Source organism: Oncorhynchus masou, chromosome 22 (assembly GCF_036934945.1).
Source record: "Oncorhynchus masou masou isolate Uvic2021 chromosome 22, UVic_Omas_1.1, whole genome shotgun sequence".
Classification (NCBI taxonomy): Eukaryota; Metazoa; Chordata; class Actinopteri; order Salmoniformes; family Salmonidae; genus Oncorhynchus; species Oncorhynchus masou.
In genome coordinates this window covers 18,868,328-18,889,128 of record NC_088233.1, presented here as the reverse complement: position 1 = coordinate 18,889,128, position 20,801 = coordinate 18,868,328, and the positions used below count along the sequence as shown (strand labels likewise).

The 20,801-nt window shown below is 44.6% G+C and overlaps 1 protein-coding gene across 1 annotated transcript in view; it reads left to right on the top strand.

The window, feature by feature from the left end:
• Nucleotides 1–295: 295 nt before the first annotated feature.
• The window catches only part of LOC135508663 (solute carrier family 45 member 3-like), a 28,731-nt gene continuing 8,225 nt past the window's right edge, over nt 296–20,801 (top strand). Inside the window, exons 1-3 of the mRNA XM_064928899.1 lie at nt 296–443; nt 12,898–13,704; nt 19,106–19,371. Of these exons, the coding sequence (XP_064784971.1) occupies nt 296–443; nt 12,898–13,704; nt 19,106–19,371 (1,221 nt within the window). The remainder of the gene's footprint in view (nt 444–12,897; nt 13,705–19,105; nt 19,372–20,801) is intronic.

Here is a 20,801-nt window from a genome sequence, read left to right as displayed (position 1 = left end):
CCCTCCCTCCCCAGGCCGGTCTTAGCTATCAGCCTCCATGCGTTCCAACGTGAGTCAATCTGTTATTTTGTTTTTCTCAACATCTCTCTCTTAGGTTCTCTTCTTTCAGATCCAGAATGCTGAAGCCAGGATGGATCCTACAGGGCACCTGAGACGGTCCGCGTGTTCTCCCTGTTCTCCGTCTGGGACGGCCCCCTCAACCCCGAGCCTCGTCCCTCAGGGCCCCATCTGGCTCTCCGTCTTCCGGCAGCAGGCCCAAGTTGCGGAGTAGCAGTGGAAAGGCGACCCTGTAAATATGTCTGGATGGAGGTCTCAATGGCGTCTCGTCCTGCTGAACTCCCTGACCTGCGGCCTGGAGATTTGCGTGGCAGCTGGGATCACGTACGTTCCCCCCCTGTTGCTGGAGGCTGGGGTAGAGGAACAGTACATGACTATGGTACTAGGTAAGCCAGCTCTGATTATTCCCCCCTTGTCCACTCTCTCTGACAGGACATTCAATAGACATGAAAGAGTCTTCATCTAAGGGGAAGATGGGCCCCCCCCGCCCCATTAGCTATATATCACCCAACACACACATGCATGCACGCACACACACACACACACACACACACACACACACACACACACACACACACACACACACACACACACACACACACACAGAAACAGGCGCCCATGCTCATACGCACACACACACACACATACACACTCCCTTGGGGAGAGAAACTGGAGAATAGGATTCATCCGTCTGACCACTTGATGGATTGTTGGGTGTCAACTGTTTCCCATTATTTAATACATTAGACACTTCTCTCTTTTCCCAGTGTTTCTGCCGTGCCTTTTTCATGTTTATGGTAGAAAATATGATTATACCCCATCGCATAATTATTATGTCCCTTTTTATTGCAGTTAAACTGTCTGCAGATTGCAGTGCCAATCTAATTTGAGACTCATTAATATAGTCCCAGGAAATGTGTAACTCATATGAAAGCCAAACAAATGAAAATGTATTCTGCAGGTTGATGAACAACTGTGTAGCATATGTGAATGTTTTATCAGTTGTTGGTGGCTCAGACTTAATATTCGAATTGATTATGTCCTCTGTAGGAAGGGTAAAGGATAGGAGACAAACCTCTTATTAAAGTGCGTGTGTGTGCGTGCTTGTCTGTTAGCGGGCCTGTGACTGTGTGTGACTGTGTCTGGGAGATAGGGTTGGGCAAGGTCACAGGTCTCTCGCTATTAGTCCGTTTCCCACTGGCCCTGTAGGCGTCAATGAGGCCGTTACCTTAATCAGAGGCCAAATCACCTGTTGCTTTGTTCAGGTCGTAATCAGGTGCTAATTGAAAGGCAGGGGGAGACAGAGAGCTGGAACTGCTGGAGGCAGCAGCCCTCCGTTTCACAGGCCTACGTTTACTCTTTCATGAGTTGCACTTCAGAACGCAAAACTGAAATGAAGCAGGTCATTTCAGATGTGAATATGAACATGTTTCCATTTGCCCTTTCACTTCTCATGCAGTCTCTGTTTTTGTTATGGATGTGTTTGTAATGTCTCTGCTAGTTTGGCTAATTTCTCGGAGCGTTGCTGCATTGTGTTCTATAATGTTTTCATTGCTGTGCAGCTAGGGCTTTTACTGGTGAGGGGTGTCAGAGGGCTTAGTGTGCAGGTACAGAGGCCCAGTGCTCTGGAGGGGTCCTGTCCTAATGGCAGTGGACAGGGCAGTGCCCCAACAGCCCGTTAGAAAATGTATCTACAACAGCTTGCTGGCTGCTGGCCTGCTGGCACAGGACCACATTTCCAAAAACATACTCACTGTCTTGTCCTCCTGATGGAACAGGCTCATTTGTGATCCCCATAGTTGAGTTTCGAATGTGGTTCTGGACTGTGGCTGCGGGTTTGTTCTACACTAACAACAGCAGCCTACTCTTACCAATAGATACAAAGAGGGGTTGTTGTTGTTGTTAGACCTCATTGCCTGCAAACTGTGGCATGCTCTTACATTTGACCTAACATTAACGCTGAATTAGATGTTTAGGTTTAAAATAGACACCACACCACTGGCTCTATGTACAATTGAAGTCGGAAGTTTACATACACTTAGGTTGGAATCATTAACACTCGTTTTTCAACCACTCCACACATTTCTTGTTAACAAACTATAGTTTTGGCAAGTCGGTTAGGACATCTACTTTGTGCATGACACAAGTAATTTTTCCAACAATTGTTTACAGACAGATTATTTCACCTTTAATTCACTGTATCATAATTCCAGTGGGTCAGAAGTTTACATACATACACTAAGTTGACTGTGCCTTTAAACAGCTTGGAAAATTCCTGAAAATGATGTCATTGTTTAGAAGCTTCTGTTAGACTGATTTACATCATTAGAGTCAATTGGAGATGTACCTGTGGATGTATTTCAAGGCCTACCTTCAATCTCAGCCAGGACCTCAAAAAAATGTGTTGACCTCCACAAGTCTGGTTCATCCTTGGAAGCAATTCCAAATGCCTGAAGGTACCACGTTCATCTGTACAAACAATAGTACGCAAGTATAAACACCATGGGACCACGCAGCTGTCATACCATTTACATTTACATTTAAGTCATTTAGCAGACGCTCTTATCCAGAGCGACTTACAAATTGGTGAATTCACCTTCTGACATCCAGTGGAACAGCCACTTTACAATAGTGCATCTAAATCATTAAGGGGGGGGTGGTGAGAAGGATTACTTATCCTATCCTAGGTATTCCTTGAAGAGGTGGGGTTTCAGGTGTCTCCGGAAGGTGGTGATTGACTCCGCTGTCCTGGCGTCGTGAGGGAGTTTGTTCCACCATTGGGGGGCCAGAGCAGCGAACAGTTTTGACTGGGCTGAGCGGGAACTGTACTTCCTCAATGGTAGGGAGGCGAGCAGGCCAGAGGTGGATGAACGCAGTGTCCTTGTTTGGGTGTAGGGCCTGATCAGAGCCTGGAGGTACTGCGGTGCCGTTCCCCTCACAGCTCCGTAGGCAAGCACCATGGTCTTGTAGCGGATGCGAGCTTCAACTGGAAGCCAGTGGAGAGAGCGGAGGAGCGGGGTGACGTGAGAGAACTTGGGAAGGTTGAACACCAGACGGGCTGCGGCGTTCTGGATGAGTTGTAGGGGTTTAATGGCACAGGCAGGGAGCCCAGCCAACAGCGAGTTGCAGTAATCCAGACGGGAGATGACAAGTGCCTGGATTAGGACCTGCGCCGCTTCCTGTGTGAGGCAGGGTCGTACTCTGCGGATGTTGTAGAGCATGAACCTACAGGAACGGGCCACCGCCATGATGTTGGTTGAGAACGACAGGGTGTTGTCCAGGATCACGCCAAGGTTCTTAGCGCTCTGGGAGGAGGACACAATGGAGTTGTCAACCGTGATGGCGAGATCATGGAACGGGCAGTCCTTCCCCGGGAGGAAGAGCAGCTCCGTCTTGCCGAGGTTCAGCTTGAGGTGGTGATCCGTCATCCACACTGATATGTCTGCCAGACATGCAGAGATGCGATTCGCCACCTGGTCATCAGAAGGGGGAAAGGAGAAGATTAATTGTGTGTCGTCTGCATAGCAATGATAGGAGAGACCATGTGAGGTTATGACAGAGCCAAGTGACTTGGTGTATAGCGAGAATAGGAGAGGGCCTAGAACAGAGCCCTGGGGGACACCAGTGGTGAGAGCGCGTGGCGAGGAGACAGATTCTCGCCACGCCACCTGGTAGGAGCGACCTGTCAGGTAGGACGCAATCCAAGCGTGGGCCGCGCCGGAGATGCCCAACTCGGAGAGGGTGGAGAGGAGGATCTGATGGTTCACAGTATCGAAGGCAGCCGATAGGTCTAGAAGGATGAGAGCAGAGGAGAGAGAGTTAGTTTTAGCAGTGCGGAGCGCCTCCGTGATGCAGAGAAGAGCAGTCTCAGTTGAGTGACTAGTCTTGAAACCTGACTGATTTGGATCAAGAAGGTCATTCTGAGAGAGATAGCGGGAGAGCTGGCCAAGGACGGCACGTTCAAGAGTTTTGGAGAGAAAAGAAAGAAGGGATACTGGTCTGTAGTTGTTGACATCGGAGGGATCGAGTGTAGGTTTTTTTACCACTCAGGAAGGAGACACGTTCTGTCTCCTAGAGATTAACATACTTTGGTACAAAAAGTGCAAATCAATCCCAGAACAACAGCAAAGAACCTTGTGAAGATGCTGGAGGAAACAGGTAGAACAATATCTACAGTGGGATGAACAAGTATTTGATACACTGCTGATTTTGCAGGTTTTCCTACATACAAAGAATGTAGAGGTCTGTAATTTGTATCATAGGTATACTTCAACTGTAAGAGACGGAATCTAAAACAAACATCCAGAAAATCACATTTTATGATTTTTAAGTAATTAATTTGCATTTTATTGCATGACATAAGTATTTGATCACCTACCAACCAGTATGAATTCCGGCTCTCACAGACCTGTTAGTTTTTCTTTAAGAAGCCCTCCTGTTCTCCACTCATTACCTGTATTAACTGCAACTGTTTGAACTCATTACCTGTATGAAAGACACCTGTCCACACACTCAATCAAACCGACTCCAACCTCTCCACAATGGCCAAGACCAGAGAGCTGTGTAAGGACATCAGGGATAAAATTGTAGACCAGCACAAGGCTGGTATGGGCTACAGGACAATGGGCAAGCAGCTTGGTGAGAAGGCAACAACTGTTGGCGCAATTATTAGAAAATGGAAGAAGTTCAAGATGACGGTGAATCACCCTCGGTCTGGGGCTCCATGCAACATCTCACCTCGTGGGGCATCAATGATTATGAGGAAGGTGAGGGATCAGCCCAGAACTACACGGCAGGACCTGGTCAATGACCTGATGAGAGCTGGGACCACAGTCTCAAAGAAAACTATTAGTAACACACTACGCCGTCATGGATTAAAATCCTGCAGCGCACGCAAGGTCCCTCTGCTCAAGCCAGCGCATGTCCAGGCCCGTCTGAAGTTTGCCAATGACCATCTGGATGATCCAGAGGAGGAATGGGAGAAGGTCATGTGGTCTGATGAGACAAAAATAGAGCTTTTGGTCTAAACTCAACTCGCCATGTTTGGAGGAAGAAGAAGGATGAGTACAACCCCAAGAACACCATCCCAAATGTGAAGCATGGAGGTGGAAACATCATTCTTTGGGGATGCTTTTCTGCAAAGGGGACAGGATGTATCGCAAGATCTTGGCCAACAACCTCCTTCCCGCAGTAAGAGCATTGAAGTTGGGTCGTGGATGGGTCTTCCAGCATGACAACGACCCGAAACACACAGCCAGGGCAACTAAGGAGTGACGCCGTAAGAAGCATCTCAAGGTCCTGGAGTGGCCTAGCCAGTCTCCAGACCGTAACCCAATAGGAAATCTTTGGAGGGAGCTGAAAGTCCGTATTGCCCAGCGACAGCCCTGAAACCTGAAGGATCTGGAGAAGGTCTGTATGGAGGAGTGGGCCAAAATCCCCTCTGCAGTGTGTGCAAAACTGGTGAAGAACTACAGGAAACTTATGATCTTTGTAATTGCAAACAAAGGTTTCTGTACCAAGTATTAAGTTCTGCTCTTCTGATGTATCAAATACTTATGTCATGCAATAAAATGCTAATTAATTACTTAAAAATCATACAATGTGATTTTCTGGATTTTTGTTTTAGATTCTGTCTCTCACAGTTGAAGTGTACCTATGATAAAAATGACAGACCTCTACATGCTTTGTAAGTAGGAAAACATGCAAAATCGGCAGTGTATCAAATACTTGTTCTCCCCACTGTATATCCACAGTTATGGCCAAACAGTTCTATTTTTGTTTCATCAGACCAGAGGACATTTCTCCAAAAAGTACGATCTTTGTCCCCATGTGCAGTTGCAAACCGTAGTCTGGATTATTTATGGCGGTTTTGGAGCAGTGGCTTCTTCCATGCTGTGTGGCCTTTCAGGTTATGTCGATATTGGACTCGTTTTACTGTGAATATAGATTATTTTGTACCTGTTTCCTGCAGCGTCTTCACAAGGTCCTTTGCTATTGTTCTGGAATTTATTTGCACTTTTCACACCAAAGTACATTCATCTCTAGGAGACAGAACACATCTGATTCCTGAGCGGTATGACGGCTGCGTGGTCCCATGGTGTTTATACTTGCGTACTATTGTTTGTACAGATGAACGTGGTACCTTCAGGCATTTGTAAATTGCTTCCAAGGACGAACCAGACTTGTGGAGGTATACAATTTATTTTCTGAGGTCTTGGCTGATTTCTTTTGATTTTCCCATGATGTCAAGCAAAGAGGCACTGAGTATGAAGGTAGGCCTTGAAATACATCCACAGGTATACCTCCAATTGACTCAAATTATGTCAATTAGCCTGTCAGAAGCTTCTAAAGCCATGACATCATTTTCTGGAATTTTCCAAGCTCTTTAAAGGCACAGTCAGCTTAGTGTATTTAAACTTCTGGCCCACTGTAATTTTGATACAGTGAATTATAATTGAAATAATCTGTCTGTAAACAATTGTTGGAAAAATTACTTGTGTCATGCACAAAGTAGATGTCCTGTCCGACTTGCCAAAACTATTGTTCGTAAACAAGAAATTTGTGGAGTGTTTGAAAAACGAGTGTTAATGACTCCAACCTAAGTATCTGTAAACCTCTGACTTCAACTGTATATATATATAGACACCGTGCTGCACCACTGGCTCTTTGTGTGTGTATATATAGCCACCGTGCTGCACCACTGGCTCTTTGTGTGTATATACAGTGCCTTGCGAAAGTATTCGGCCCCCTTGAACTTTGCGACCTTTTGCCACATTTCAGGCTTCAAACATAAAGATATAAAACTGTATTTTTTGTGAAGAATCAACAACAAGTGGGACACAATCATGAAGTGGAACAACATTTATTGGATATTTCAAACTTTTTTAACAAATCAAAAACTGAAAAATTGGGCGTGCAAAATTATTCAGCCCCTTTACTTTCAGTGCAGCAAACTCTCTCCAGAAGTTCAGTGAGGATCTCTGAATGATCCAATGTTGACCTAAATGACTAATGATGATAAATACAATCCACCTGTGTGTAATCAAGTCTCCGTATAAATGCACCTGCACTGTGATAGTCTCAGAGGTCCGTTAAAAGCTCAGAGAGCATCATGAAGAACAAGGAACACACCAGGCAGGTCCGAGATACTGTTGTGAAGAAGTTTAAAGCCGGATTTGGATACAAAAAGATTTCCCAAGCTTTAAACATCCCAAGGAGCACTGTGCAAGCGATAATATTGAAATGGAAGGAGTATCAGACCACTGCAAATCTACCAAGACCTGGCCGTCCCTCTAAACTTTCAGCTCATACAAGGAGAAGACTGATCAGAGATGCAGCCAAGAGGCCCATGATCACTCTGGATGAACTGCAGAGATCTACAGCTGAGGTGGGAGACTCTGTCCATAGGACAACAATCAGTCGTATATTGCACAAATCTGGCCTTTATGGAAGAGTGGCAAGAAGAAAGTCATTTCTTAAAGATATCCATAAAAAGTGCTGTTTAAAGTTTGCCACAGGCCAACTGGGAAACACACCAAACATGTGGAAGAAGGTGCTCTGGTCAGATGAAACCAAAATGTAACTTTTTGGCAACAATGCAAAACGTTATGTTTGGCGTAAAAGCAACACAGCTCATCACCCTGACCACACCATCCCCACTGTCAAACATGGTGGTGGCAGCATCATGGTTTGGGCCTGCTTTTCTTCAGCAGGGACAGGGAAGATGGTTAAAATTGATGGGAAGATGGATGGAGCCAAATACAGGACCATTCTGGAAGAAAACCTGATGGAGTCTGCAAAAGACCTGAGACTGGGACGAAGATTTGTCTTCCAACAAGACAATGATCCAAAACATAAAGCAAAATCTACAATGGAATGGTTCAAAAATAAACATATCCAGGTGTTAGAATGGCCAAGTCAAAGTCCAGACCTGAATCTTATCGAGAATCTGTGGAAAGAACTGAAAACTGCTGTTCACAAATGCTCTCCATCCAACCTCACTGAGCTCGTGCTGTTTTGCAAGGAGGAATGGGAAAAAATGTCAGTCTCTTGATGTGCAAAACTGATAAAGACATACCCCAAGCGACTTACAGCTCTAATCGCAGCAAAAGGTGGCGCTACAAAGTATTTACTTAAGGGGCTGAATAATTTTGCACGCCCAATTTTTCAGTTTTTGATTTATTAAAAAAGTTTGAAATATCCAATAAATGTCGTTCCACTTCATGATTTTGTCCCACTTGTTGTTGATTCTTCACAAAAAAATACAGTTTTATATCTTTATGTTTGAAGCCTGAAATGTGGCAAGGGTCGCAAAGTTCAAGGGGGCCGAATACTTTCGCAAGGCACTGTATATAGCCACCGTGCTGCACCACTGGCTCTTTGTGTGTGTATATAGCCACCGTGCTGCACCACTGGCTCTTTGTGTGTGTATATAGCCACCGTGCTGCACCACTGGCTCTTTGTGTGTGTATATATAGCCACCGTGCTGCACCACTGGCTCTTTGTGTGTGTATATAGCCACCGTGCTGCACCACTGGCTCTTTGTGTATATATATATATATATAGCCACCGTGCTGCACCACTGGCTCTTTGTGTGTGTATATAGCCACCGTGCTGCACCACTGGCTCTTTGTGTGTGTATATATAGCCACCGTGCTGCACCACTGGCTCTTTGTGTGTGTATATATAGCCATCGTGCTGCACCACTGGCTCTTTGTGTGTGTATATAGCCACCGTGCTGCACCACTGGCTCTTTGTGTGTGTATATAGCCACCGTGCTGCACCACTGGCTCTTTGTGTATATATATATATATATAGCCACCGTGCTGCACCACTGGCTCTTTGTGTGTGTATATATAGCCACCGTGCTGCACCACTGGCTCTTTGTGTGTATATATAGCCACCGTGCTGCACCACTGGCTCTTTGTGTATATATATATAGCCACCGTGCTGCACCACTGGCTCTTTGTGTATATATATATAGCCACCGTGCTGCACCACTGGCTCTTTGTGTATATATATATAGCCACCGTGCTGCACCACTGGCTCTTTGTGTGTATATATATAGCCACCGTGCTGCACCACTGGCTCTTTGTGTATATATATATATAGCCACCGTGCTGCACCACTGGCTCTTTGTGTATATATATATATATATATAGCCACCGTGCTGCACCACTGGCTCTTTGTGTGTGTATATATAGCCACCGTGCTGCACCACTGGCTCTTTGTGTGTATATATAGCCACCGTGCTGCACCACTGGCTCTTTGTGTATATATATATAGCCACCGTGCTGCACCACTGGCTCTTTGTGTATATATATATAGCCACCGTGCTGCACCACTGGCTCTTTGTGTGTGTATCTATATAGCCACCGTGCTGCACCACTGGCTCTTTGTGTGTGTATATATATAGCCACCGTGCTGCACCACTGGCTCTTTGTGTGTGTATATATATAGCCACCGTGCTGCACCACTGGCTCTTTGTGTGTGTATATATATAGCCACCGTGCTGCACCACTGGCTCTTTGTGTATATATATATAGCCACCGTGCTGCACCACTGGCTCTTTGTGTGTGTATATATAGCCACCGTGCTGCACCACTGGCTCTTTGTGTGTGTATATATAGCCACCGTGCTGCACCACTGGCTCTTTGTGTATATATATATATAGCCACCGTGCTGCACCACTGGCTCTTTGTGTATATATATATAGCCACCGTGCTGCACCACTGGCTCTTTGTGTGTGTATATATAGCCACCGTGCTGCACCACTGGCTCTTTGTGTGTGTATATAGCCACCGTGCTGCACCACTGGCTCTTTGTGTATATATATAGCCACCGTGCTGCACCACTTGCTCTGTGTGTATATATATATAGCCACCGTGCTGCACCACTGGCTCTTTGTGTGTGTATATATAGCCACCGTGCTGCACCACTGGCTCTGTGTATATATAGCCACCGTGCTGTACCACTGGCTCTGTGTATATATAGCCACCGTGCTGCACCACTGGCTCAGTGCTGCACCACTGGCTCTGTGTATATATAGCCACCGTGCTGCACCACTGGCTCTGTGTATATATAGCCACCGTGCTGCACCACTGGCTCTGTGTATATATAGCCACCGTGCTGCACCACTGGCTCTGTGTATATATAGCCACCGTGCTGCACCACTGGCTCTGTGTATATATAGCCACCGTGCTGCACCACTGGCTCTGTGTATATATAGCCACCGTGCTGCACCACTGGCTCTGTGTATATATAGCCACCGTGCTGCACCACTGGCTCTGTGTATATATAGCCACAGTGCTGCACCACTGGCTCTGTGTATATATAGCCACCGTGCTGCACCACTGGCTCTGTGTATATATTGCCACAGTGCTGCACCACTTGCTCTGTGTGTATATATAGCCACCGTGCTGCACCACTGGCTCTGTGTATATATAGCCACCGTGCTGCACCACTGGCTCTGTGTATATATAGCCACCGTGCTGCATCACTGGCTCTGTGTATATATAGCCACCGTGCTGCACCACTGGCTCTGTGTATATATAGCCACCGTGCTGCATCACTGGCTCTGTGTATATATAGCCACCGTGCTGCACCACTGGCTCTGTGTATTTATAGCCACCGTGCTGCATCACTGGCTCTGTGTATATATAGCCACCGTGCTGCACCACTGGCTCTGTGTATATATAGCCACCATTCTGCAGTGGATTTTTTGTGTAGGCGATGTAAATAGTTGCATCATCCCGTTGCCCGCAAATTGCTTCTAGATGGTTTGCTGTAAAAGCATTTCTTCTCTCTCTGATTATCTTGTGACCAAACGGATTGAGATTGTCCCTCCAAAATGTGCATATGGCAATTACAGCTCCAGTGGACGGATAATATGAGGTGTCTTAACGTACACTCTACTCTCCCTATCTCTAAACAGCTGCACGCAAACAGGAGAATTTTTTTTATTTGTATCATTCCCACACAACCCGTAAACCTGATCGGGGAATGGCACAAAACCTCATTCACTTTCTGCTTTAGCTTCTTCTAACGGAACGGTCAAGTGTTAAGTGAATGGAGATGGAACTTGTGTCCTGGAGGCTTAAGTCTGGTTTTCCTAGCAGTAATGTGAGATCCTCAGATGCAGTCCATCTACTTTATCTAATGGCTACTTCTCTTGATTTATACTTCCCAGTTGGCTCTCTTTAATTCTTTAATCTACTCTTCTACTCTGCTTTCTGTAGAGTGGCTCAGGGGCATGTCTTATGTTAGAAAATCACATTATAGCGTGTGTCCTGTATATGAGTGCAAAGCACATGGTGGTGTGTTTATACTGCTGATAAGTTAGAGATCACATGGTGGTGTGTTTATACTGCTTATAAGTTAGAGATCACATGGTGGTGTGTGTATACTGCTTATAAGTTAGAGATCACATGGTGGTGTGTTTATACTGCTTATAAGTTAGAGATCACATGGTGGTGTGTGTATACTGCTTATAAGTTAGAGATCACGTGGTGTGTGTGTATACTGCTTATAAGTTTGTGATCACGTGGTGGTGGTGGTTGGTGGGTGGGTGGGTGGGTGTGCGTGTGGTGCGTGTGTACTGTATCAAGTTTAAAAGCACATTGCTGTGTGTGTATTCTATATGAGAAAGTACATTGTGGTGTGCATACATAGTGGGATTGTATGTCAAATCATATTGATTGGTCACATACACTTATTTAGCAGATGTTATTGCGGGTGTAGCGAAATGCTTGTGGTGTGTGGTGAGGGAAAGAGAGCTCATATTTAGCAGAGTAGGACTGTGTAAGTAAGAGTTCAGACTGTACCATCAGACTCTACACACTGGATTGTTATGATGGGCTTCCACAGCTACGGCAGCCAGGCAGAAATGTGAGTGAGGGTCTGACTGCAGTGACCCATTCTGTATGTCTCTGTCCCTGGCCTTCTGTCCGCCTGTCTGTCCGTCCGTCAGTCTGTCTGTGGGGCTGCTCCACTGAGGGCCTGTCAACATGAACTAAACCTCCAACCAACCACATTTTTTTACCTCAGGAAATGTTTTCCTGGGAATCATTGCACAACTTAATGCCAATAAAATAATATCTGGTTTCTTTCATTTCATTGTGTAACAGTTTCCAACAAAGTGTTGTTGTCAGATATCCATCCAGGTAGAAAAATCCTAAACATAAAAGGTCATTGTCTGGGAATGGAATAATGGAATATTCATTATACTCTCCAGTCTCCACATATATTTAATCAGAATAACACTTGTGGCGTCCCTCATATGTGGATCTAGTTAATATGTTGTATTTTTTATTTTGATGGAATTTGAACCATGTTTTCAAAAGAAGCATTCCGTGCGTGTTCCCACTGTGAAAACAGAGGCATACATCTGGCCATTGTGGGGAATGTGAGCCGAATGTGAGTCGTGTTGCTCCACAAGCAGCCTTTGTCATGAGGTGTTCCAATTAGCCCAAGCTAGCAGTGGGGAGCAGTGTGGAGCAGTGGGGAGGAGAGGGAGGTTGACGGTGAGTTAGCTCGTGGCACAGAACCATCTGTAGGCATCCTTCACAAGCACTCAAAGAGATGGATGTAGCAGTAAAGGGGGCAGTGGGGCCACAAAGCCTGCATCCAGGCCCTGTCAGCACGGGGAAGGTAGTGCAATAGTAAGCTGGAAGATACCAGAAAACATCAGATGCAGCCAGGACATTTGTTGGATTGCACATTTCCCAGTTCACAGGTAAATATTGTGGTAAAACTCAAATCCAATAACTATTATGTTGGCTTTGACTTTGATACTGACAACCAATGAATCAACCTCACTACTTCCCTTCTTTCTGTTCCCAGGTATCGGCCCAGTGTTAGGTCTCATCTTCATCCCTCTGATTGGCTCAGCCAGTGACCATTGCAACAGCAGCTACGGCCGCCGCCGGCCCTTCATCTGGCTGCTGTCCCTGGGAGTCCTCTTAGCCCTCCTCATCATCCCCCATGCCGACCTGCTGGCTGCCTACTTCTCCTGGGGCGGATGCGCCCTGCAGGTGGCCTTCCTCATCCTCGGTGTGGGCCTGCTCGACTTCTGTGGCCAGGTGTGCTTCACGCCGCTGGAGGCGCTCCTGTCTGATCTGTACCGCAATGAGGAGGACTGCAACCAGGCCTTTGCCATGTTCTCCTTTATGGTCAGCCTGGGAGGCTGTGTGGGCTACCTGCTGCCTGCGCTGGACTGGAGCCGGGGCCTGCTGTCAGTCTACCTGGGTGGCCAGGCAGAGTGCCTCTTCTTCATGCTCATCCTCATCTTCGTGACCAGCATGCTGATCACCATGAGGGTGTTGGAGGAGACGCCGTACACCGCGGCTCTGGAGCCTGGTCCTCTCTTGGAGGCAGGTCGCTGTGGTGTGCCGCGCTCCTGCTGCTACCTCCTCAAGTCGGTTCCGCTACTGTGCCTGCTGAAGACGTGCTGGTCCATGACTCCGGCCATCTACCGCAGCTACTGCCACGTGCCCCGGGTGATGAGGCAGCTGTGCATGGCCCAGCTCTGCAGCTGGATGGCCGTCATGTCCTTCATGCTCTTTTACACAGACTTTATGGGGGAGGGGCTGTACGAAGGCATGCCCAGCGCCGCCCCCGGGACCGCCTCCAGGCAGCGCTACGAGGATGGTAAGTTGACTCTTTTTTTTGTAGATATACTGTGTGACTCTATCACTATCTTTGGCAGGGCAAGCTTCAGAGTGCCTCTCAATCTCTCATGTAGACACTATTTGATATTATCACATAAACACCTGGGCCCGGCAAGCTCTGCTTCATTGGGACTATAGATCCTTGATATTTGATGGATTCACAATCAGAGAACACAAAGTTCTCAAGTGGCCAATAGAGCAGTGGTGTAAAGTAACTAAGTAAAAATTGTTTGGAGTACTACTTAAGTCTTTTTTTGGGGTACCTGTGCTTTACTATTTATATGTTTCACAACTTAAAATTTTACACCACTACATTCCTAAATAAAATATGTACTTTTTACTCCCATACATTTTCCCTAACACCAAAAAGTATGTGTTGCATTTCGAATGCTCAGGCAGGACAACAATATGGTCCAATTCACGCACCTAGCAATATAACACGTTGTCATCCCTACTGCCTCTTATCTGGCGGACTCAGTGTTTGTAAATTATGTCTGAGTCTTGGAGTGTGACCCTGGCTGTCCATAAAAATAAAAATAAATAACATTGTGCTGTCCGGTTTGCTTAATATAAGGGATTTGATGTATAGCATTTACTTTTACTTTTTACTTTTCCTCAAGTATAAAAATGTACTACTTTTTCCACCACTGTACTTAAGTACATTTCAATCCAGATACTGTATGTGCTGTTACGAAGAGGAAAAAAACATATATGCTATGAAGATTACACATTTATAGTAGTAGCTACATCCATCGTAACAAGAAATAGTTGACAATGGTGGTCATTTCAGCTCGTTGTATTTTTTTTCAATCGCTATGACTGATTGGTGGCACATTCCACTAAGACAGTTTGCTCATAGTTGTGAGTTCTAGTCCCACGAGGCAGATATATATTTTTCTTCAAATCCTTTATTTACAATATTCATTCCGTTGTCACACACTTCTAATTCTGAAAAGTAAAAGCATACCTGTGAGAGGAGTCGCTCAATGCATTCTTACCTACAATGACGGCCTACCCCGGCCAAACCCGGGCGACGCTGGGTCAATTGTGCACCGCCCTTATTTACAGTGACACTGCCTCTGCAGATGTCAGGGCATTCATACTTCTTGCGCTTCACAGAGCAGCACAGAGCTGTTGTGCAGAGCTGTTGTCAAGGAAGTGAGTTTGTGTTTATACAGAACCTCTGAATCACCTACCATCAACCAATCATGTCAATGCAGAGCTATAAGTAGCTCTATGGAGCCCTCCGCATTGTTAAAAAATGTGGGAGGTGCGTGGCGATGCAATATGGAGCTCAATTTGGCCTCTGGATGCCTCCAGAGGAGGCCTCCATACCACATTTTCAGTTCAAGCATAAATTGGCTTTTAACCTTTAATATTGTGGTTCCTAATCCCCTACACTCTTAGAAAAAAGATTGGTTGCAGATAGAACCCTTTTTGGTTCCAGGTAGAACCTTTTTGCATTCCATGTAGAACCCTCTGCGGAAAGGGTTCTACATTGAACCCAAAAATGGTTCTTCAAAGGGTTCTCCTATGGCAGGGATCTGCAACAGGCAGCCGGTGGGCCAAAACCAGCCCGCAAGCCAATTTTTTATGACTAGAAAGATTACTAAAATCGAAGGAATTCAGCAAAAATAAATCTGTTCCTAAGTAAACCCACAAATAAAAAAAAGAGATGTGATTGTGTCTCAATGTAATCAACGTGTTAAATTATTGTTATTTTCAAATACAACCTTTTGTTGGTCTGTGTACAAAGTATAATATTTATTTTCCGTCCCCCCGACCATTCACCATTCACGCCAACAAAAATCGTTCTGCGGCTGAATCTAGTTGCCTAATAGCCGAAAAACTCTTTTAGGTTCTTGATAGCACTATTTTCTCTAAGCGTGTAGAAGATTGCATAGCTTTATTGGATGAGAAGGGGAAGGTCACTGTAAAAGGAGAAGAGCACTGTCAGTGTCTTTGACCTTCAAACTGCATTAAATCTGACTGGCGGATCACACAACAGCCTTGGTTGGGGGTGACCTGTGTGAGACAGGCATAGTATCCCAGACTCCCAGCAGAGAGAGATGAAAGACAAAGAGAGACAGACCCAGAGCAAAAGAGACAAAGTGAGAGAGAAACCGAGAGTGAGCGCCCTCCAGGTCTCTTCTCTGTGTGTAGTGGAGCTTTAGAATGCTTCCTGCTTCTACCTCCCTCTCTCTCTCCCATGCCTGCAGGACCAGGAGGAATGTCACACTCACAGTGCTTTAATGTCATAATCAGTGCACAAAGAGCATGTTCATTCAAATACAGGACAGGCCAAGCACAAAAGTCTGACATCATATTTATTGAAGTTATAGCAAAGCATGTATTATTAAATCAAATCAAATCAAACTTTATTTGTCACATGCGCCGAATACAACAAGTGTAAACCTTACCGTGAAATGCTTACTTACAAGCCCTTAAGCAAGAAGAAGAGTTAAGAAAATATTTAAAGTAAAAAATAATAAAAAGTAACACAATAAAATAACAATAACGAGGCTATATACAGGGGGTACCGGTGTTTGGCCATGCAGTCGTGGGTGAATAGGGAGTACAGGAGGGGACTAAGTACACTCCCCTGAGAGAGATCAGCATGGCAGACGTGTTGTTCCCTACCCTTACCACCTTGGGGCGGCCGTCAGCAAGTCCAGGATCTAGTTGTAGAGGGAAGTATTTAGTCCCAGGGTCCTTAGCTTAGTGATGAGCTTCGTGGCCACTATGGTGTTGAACTCTGAGCTGTAGTCAATGAACAGCATTCTCACATAGGTGTTCCTTTTGTCCAGGTGGGAAAGGGCAGTGTGGAGTGCGATTGAGATTACCCCCCATAATTGAGATTATCTTGTGTTAACCTTTTGTTTTACCGCAATGTGGCTTTTCCTCCGTGAAGGTCTGATTGTATACCCTGAACTTCCAATGCTGGTCAAAGCTAATCTCATGCAGTGTTTGTAATGTGGGCTTAGTCCTTTGCTTTAAAACAGCTAGTCCATCCACATCCTTTTCCCATGTGATATTAGCTGCCATGTTGCTGAACTTGTGACCTATGCTCTTACAGCCTACTGTAATATCAGTCCGCTTTAAATACTACAAATAAAGTTGGTCCGGGTAGTCGTCTTTCCATGGTAATTGTAGGCCCCTTCATTTATTTATTTGGAATATAGATCCTCCTTGTAATGCCATGTAGACTGTAGAGGGTAGAACAAACTGGTTTTCAGACATACTCAGGAGTCTGCACCTCCTTCTCTGCCGGGTGTTTGAACACTGAATTTCTCTTCAATGGGTGAGACCCTGAGCAGGCTTTGGTGGGACCCAGACCTTGGTTCAAATACTTAAATAAATAAATAAAAATAAACTAACCCTATTTCAACTTTATTTAACCAGGTAGGCTAGTTGAGAACAAGTTCTCATTTACAACAGCGACCTGGCCAAGATAAAGCAAAGCAGGGCGACACAAACAACAACACAGAGTTACACATGGAATAAACAAACATACAGTCAATAACACAATAGAAAAAAAGTATATATACAGTTTGTGCAAATGAGGTAAGATAAGGGAGGTAAAGGCAATAAATAGGCCATATTGGCGAAATAATTACAATTTAACATTAACACTGGAGTGATAGATGTGCAGAAGATGAAGATAGTTGAATTCTTTGGAGCATTTGCAATATCCTACCTGGAGTGCCAGATGGGCAGGGTTTTCAGTTTTGGGACTATTCTATTAGTCCATTAAGCCAGGCAAGTTCAATCAAGCACATATTAAGTATTTGAAAATATATCAAATAGTTTTTTAACCCAGATCTGGTGGAACTTGAGCAAGAGCTACCACCTCAGCAAACATGTCAATTTGGTCTGTGATGGTTTCCGATACAGTCCAGTCAAACTGTTTGCTGACTCAACTGTTTGCTGGTCTTTAAATTCCCTACTGAGCAGATATCTTCTGTGTGTTGATGGCGTATGCAAACAGAATTACAAAACACATAAAGAACCATTAATGCAGCTACAGGTTAATCTGTGGTAAAGTGTGTTGTATATTTAGACGGGTTGAAAGTATGACGTGAAATGGAAAAAACACACTTAGAACACAGATCATAACCCAGATCCTACAGTTGTAGTTTTGAATACTTAGTGTCCGGATGAGGCTACTGGTTGTATTTTACATTTGCAACCACTGCAGGTTGTGGTGTATTAGTATTGTGTTTGACCTTGGGTTGTTCCTGTTTGTGTATTGTCACACCCTGATCTGTTTCACCTGTCTTTGTGATTGTCTCCACCCCCCTCCAGGTGTCACCCATCATCCCCATTATCCCCTGTGTATGTATACCTGTGTTCTCTGTTTGTCTGTTGCCAGTTCGTCTTGTTTGTTCAAGTCAAACAGCATTTTGTGTCTCAGCTCCTGCTTTTTCCAGTCTCTCTTTTCTCGCACTCCTGGTTTTGACCCTTGCCTGTCCTGACTCTGAGCCCACCTGCCTGACCACTCTGCCTGCCCCTGACACTGAGCCTGCCTGCCGACCTGTACCTTTTCCCCCCTCTGGATTACCGACCTCTGCCTTACCCTGACCCTGCCTGCCGCCCGGTACCGTTACCCCACCTCTGGTTTACAGACCCCTGCCTGTCCTGACCTGTCGATTGCCTGCCCCTGTTGGAATATTAAACTATTGTTTATTTGATGTGGTCTGCATCTTGGTCTTACCTTCATACCTGATATGTATGCATGAGACGATATGTACACCTGAGGCGATTAGCAATCTAATGGCTAGCTTACTAACTAGAATTAGAATAATGAAGAATTACTGTAACCAATAACCATTTTTTATATATATGTATATATTTTTTATTTAACCTTTATCTAACTAGGCAAGTCAGTTAAGAACAACTTCTTATTTACAATGACGGCCTACCAAAAGGCAAAAGGCCTCCTGCGGGGACAGGGGCCAGGGATTAAAAATAAAATAAATAAAATATAAATATAGGACAAAACACACATCACAACAAGAGAGGCAACACAACACTACATAAAGAGAGATCTAAGATAACAACATAGCAATGCAGCAACACATGACAACACAGCATGGTAGCAACACAACATGAAAACAACATGGTAGCAACACAACATGGTAGCAGCACAAAATATGGTACAAACATTATTGGGCACAGACAACAGCACAGAGCAAGGGCAAGAAGGTAGAGACAACAATACATCACACAAAGCAGCCACAACTGTCAGTAAGTGTCCATGATTGAGTCTTTGAATAAAGAGATTGAGATAAAACTGTCCAGTTTGAGTGTTCGGGCATAGAATTAATATAACCTAATATTTTATCTTAATTTGTTGCCACAATTTCAATCCTGTCTTGCAGGCATCCGTATGGGCAGCCTGGGCCTGTTCTTTCAGTGTGCTACCTCAACCGTCTTCTCCCTGCTCATGAGCCGACTGGTTCGCCATTTTGGCTCGCGCCGGGTCTACCTGAGCAGCATGGTGAGCTTCACCATCTCTGCCCTGGTCATATGTATGTCCAAGAGCGTGGTCCTGGTCAGCCTGATGTCAGCTCTGACAGGCTTTGCCTATGCCACGCTGCAGACGCTGCCCTACACCCTCACATGTCACTACCACAAGGAAATGGAGGTAAGGACCAAAAGGCACACTTACATACAGGACTCTGCACTGTGAATAGTGCATATGGGTCTATCTATAAATTAGGAAACCAGTGAGGATTTCTTACAGTTAACAGCTTGTTACAGCTGTTGATAAGTCATTGATAATGCCTTTTTCCTGTTATTACATTGATATAAGGGGGGTCATAGCTATATTCAATCAAATTAACAAGTTGATGTTTTACGCTTTATCATTGTTGGTGTCTTGACAGATTTGCCCAAAATCATGTGACATAAAACATAACTTTTCTGTTCTTGCATTTATGGCAATGTAAGTTGTTCTTATATATGTTAAGCATTAGTCAGTTAAATTAGACATTGAACTTGAACCCTGTAAGAATCCTGGATCGAGCTGTCGGAACATGCAGTGTAAGTACAAGTACATTTAGGGTCTCCTTATGTTACTGGTGAAAACAGTATTCATGGGCACACAAATTCAAAATAATGTATGCATTGCAAAATCGAATGCTTCTAACCGATAAAGAGTCCCCTTACCTTGATAGTTAACACCTAAATTGATACTGTCATTAACGTGGTTCTTCAATAATTATGCACAATACTTGTTGGATGAGCATTTGGTGTCCAGCTGATTAATTATGCTGTGATATTTTCACACATAATCTGATCCAGGAAGGAATTTTACGAATGACAGTCAAGTGAGGAACAGCTGTTGTGATAGCACATGCCATGCAACAGCTCAAGTGCTAGAAAAAGAAATTCAAGGAATGTCCAGAATATTTTGATGTCTCGTTCATTTCACCGGTGAAGACCGTTGTGCCTGGATCCACTGTTGGATCTAATATCCCTAGCGAATTGATGTTGATAATCTGTTGTTGACTGCTTGATTTCCAGCAGGGTCTCCTTAGATTTAAGAGAACGAATCAAGGTAATGAGTTCATGTTTTCATGTGTTTTTGTGCCTCGGATTGGAAACAGTCTACAATTGTGTGCAACACCCAACGCTCTTCTATGAATTATTTAAGATATAATGAAAACAAATTACATAGCCTAGTGGGCTTATTCACAATATAACCTGGTAAATAAATAACATGACAAAAGCATTTTGTTTTCCATGTTAGACCTGCAATTTTAAAGAATATACAAGGGACTTGAAATAGCTTACTTGAACTGGGAGCTCAGAAATTCAAGTACTGGAATCAGCCTACCTTGAAAATCAGACATGTCCTCAATTTGGTACGAGAAAAGTTATTGTAGCCAATTTATGTTCTCCTGCTCCCTTATAAATTTTTGTGAGAGATGTGGCCACTCGTTTATTTCCCTCCACTTCAATTGAAGGGTGTTGCGCTACTCTTTTGCTGTAAAACCACATGCAGTTATTATGAGGACGACATCTAATCTTGGCTTTCCATACAAATCCTTCCATTAGAAAAGGAACCTGTTT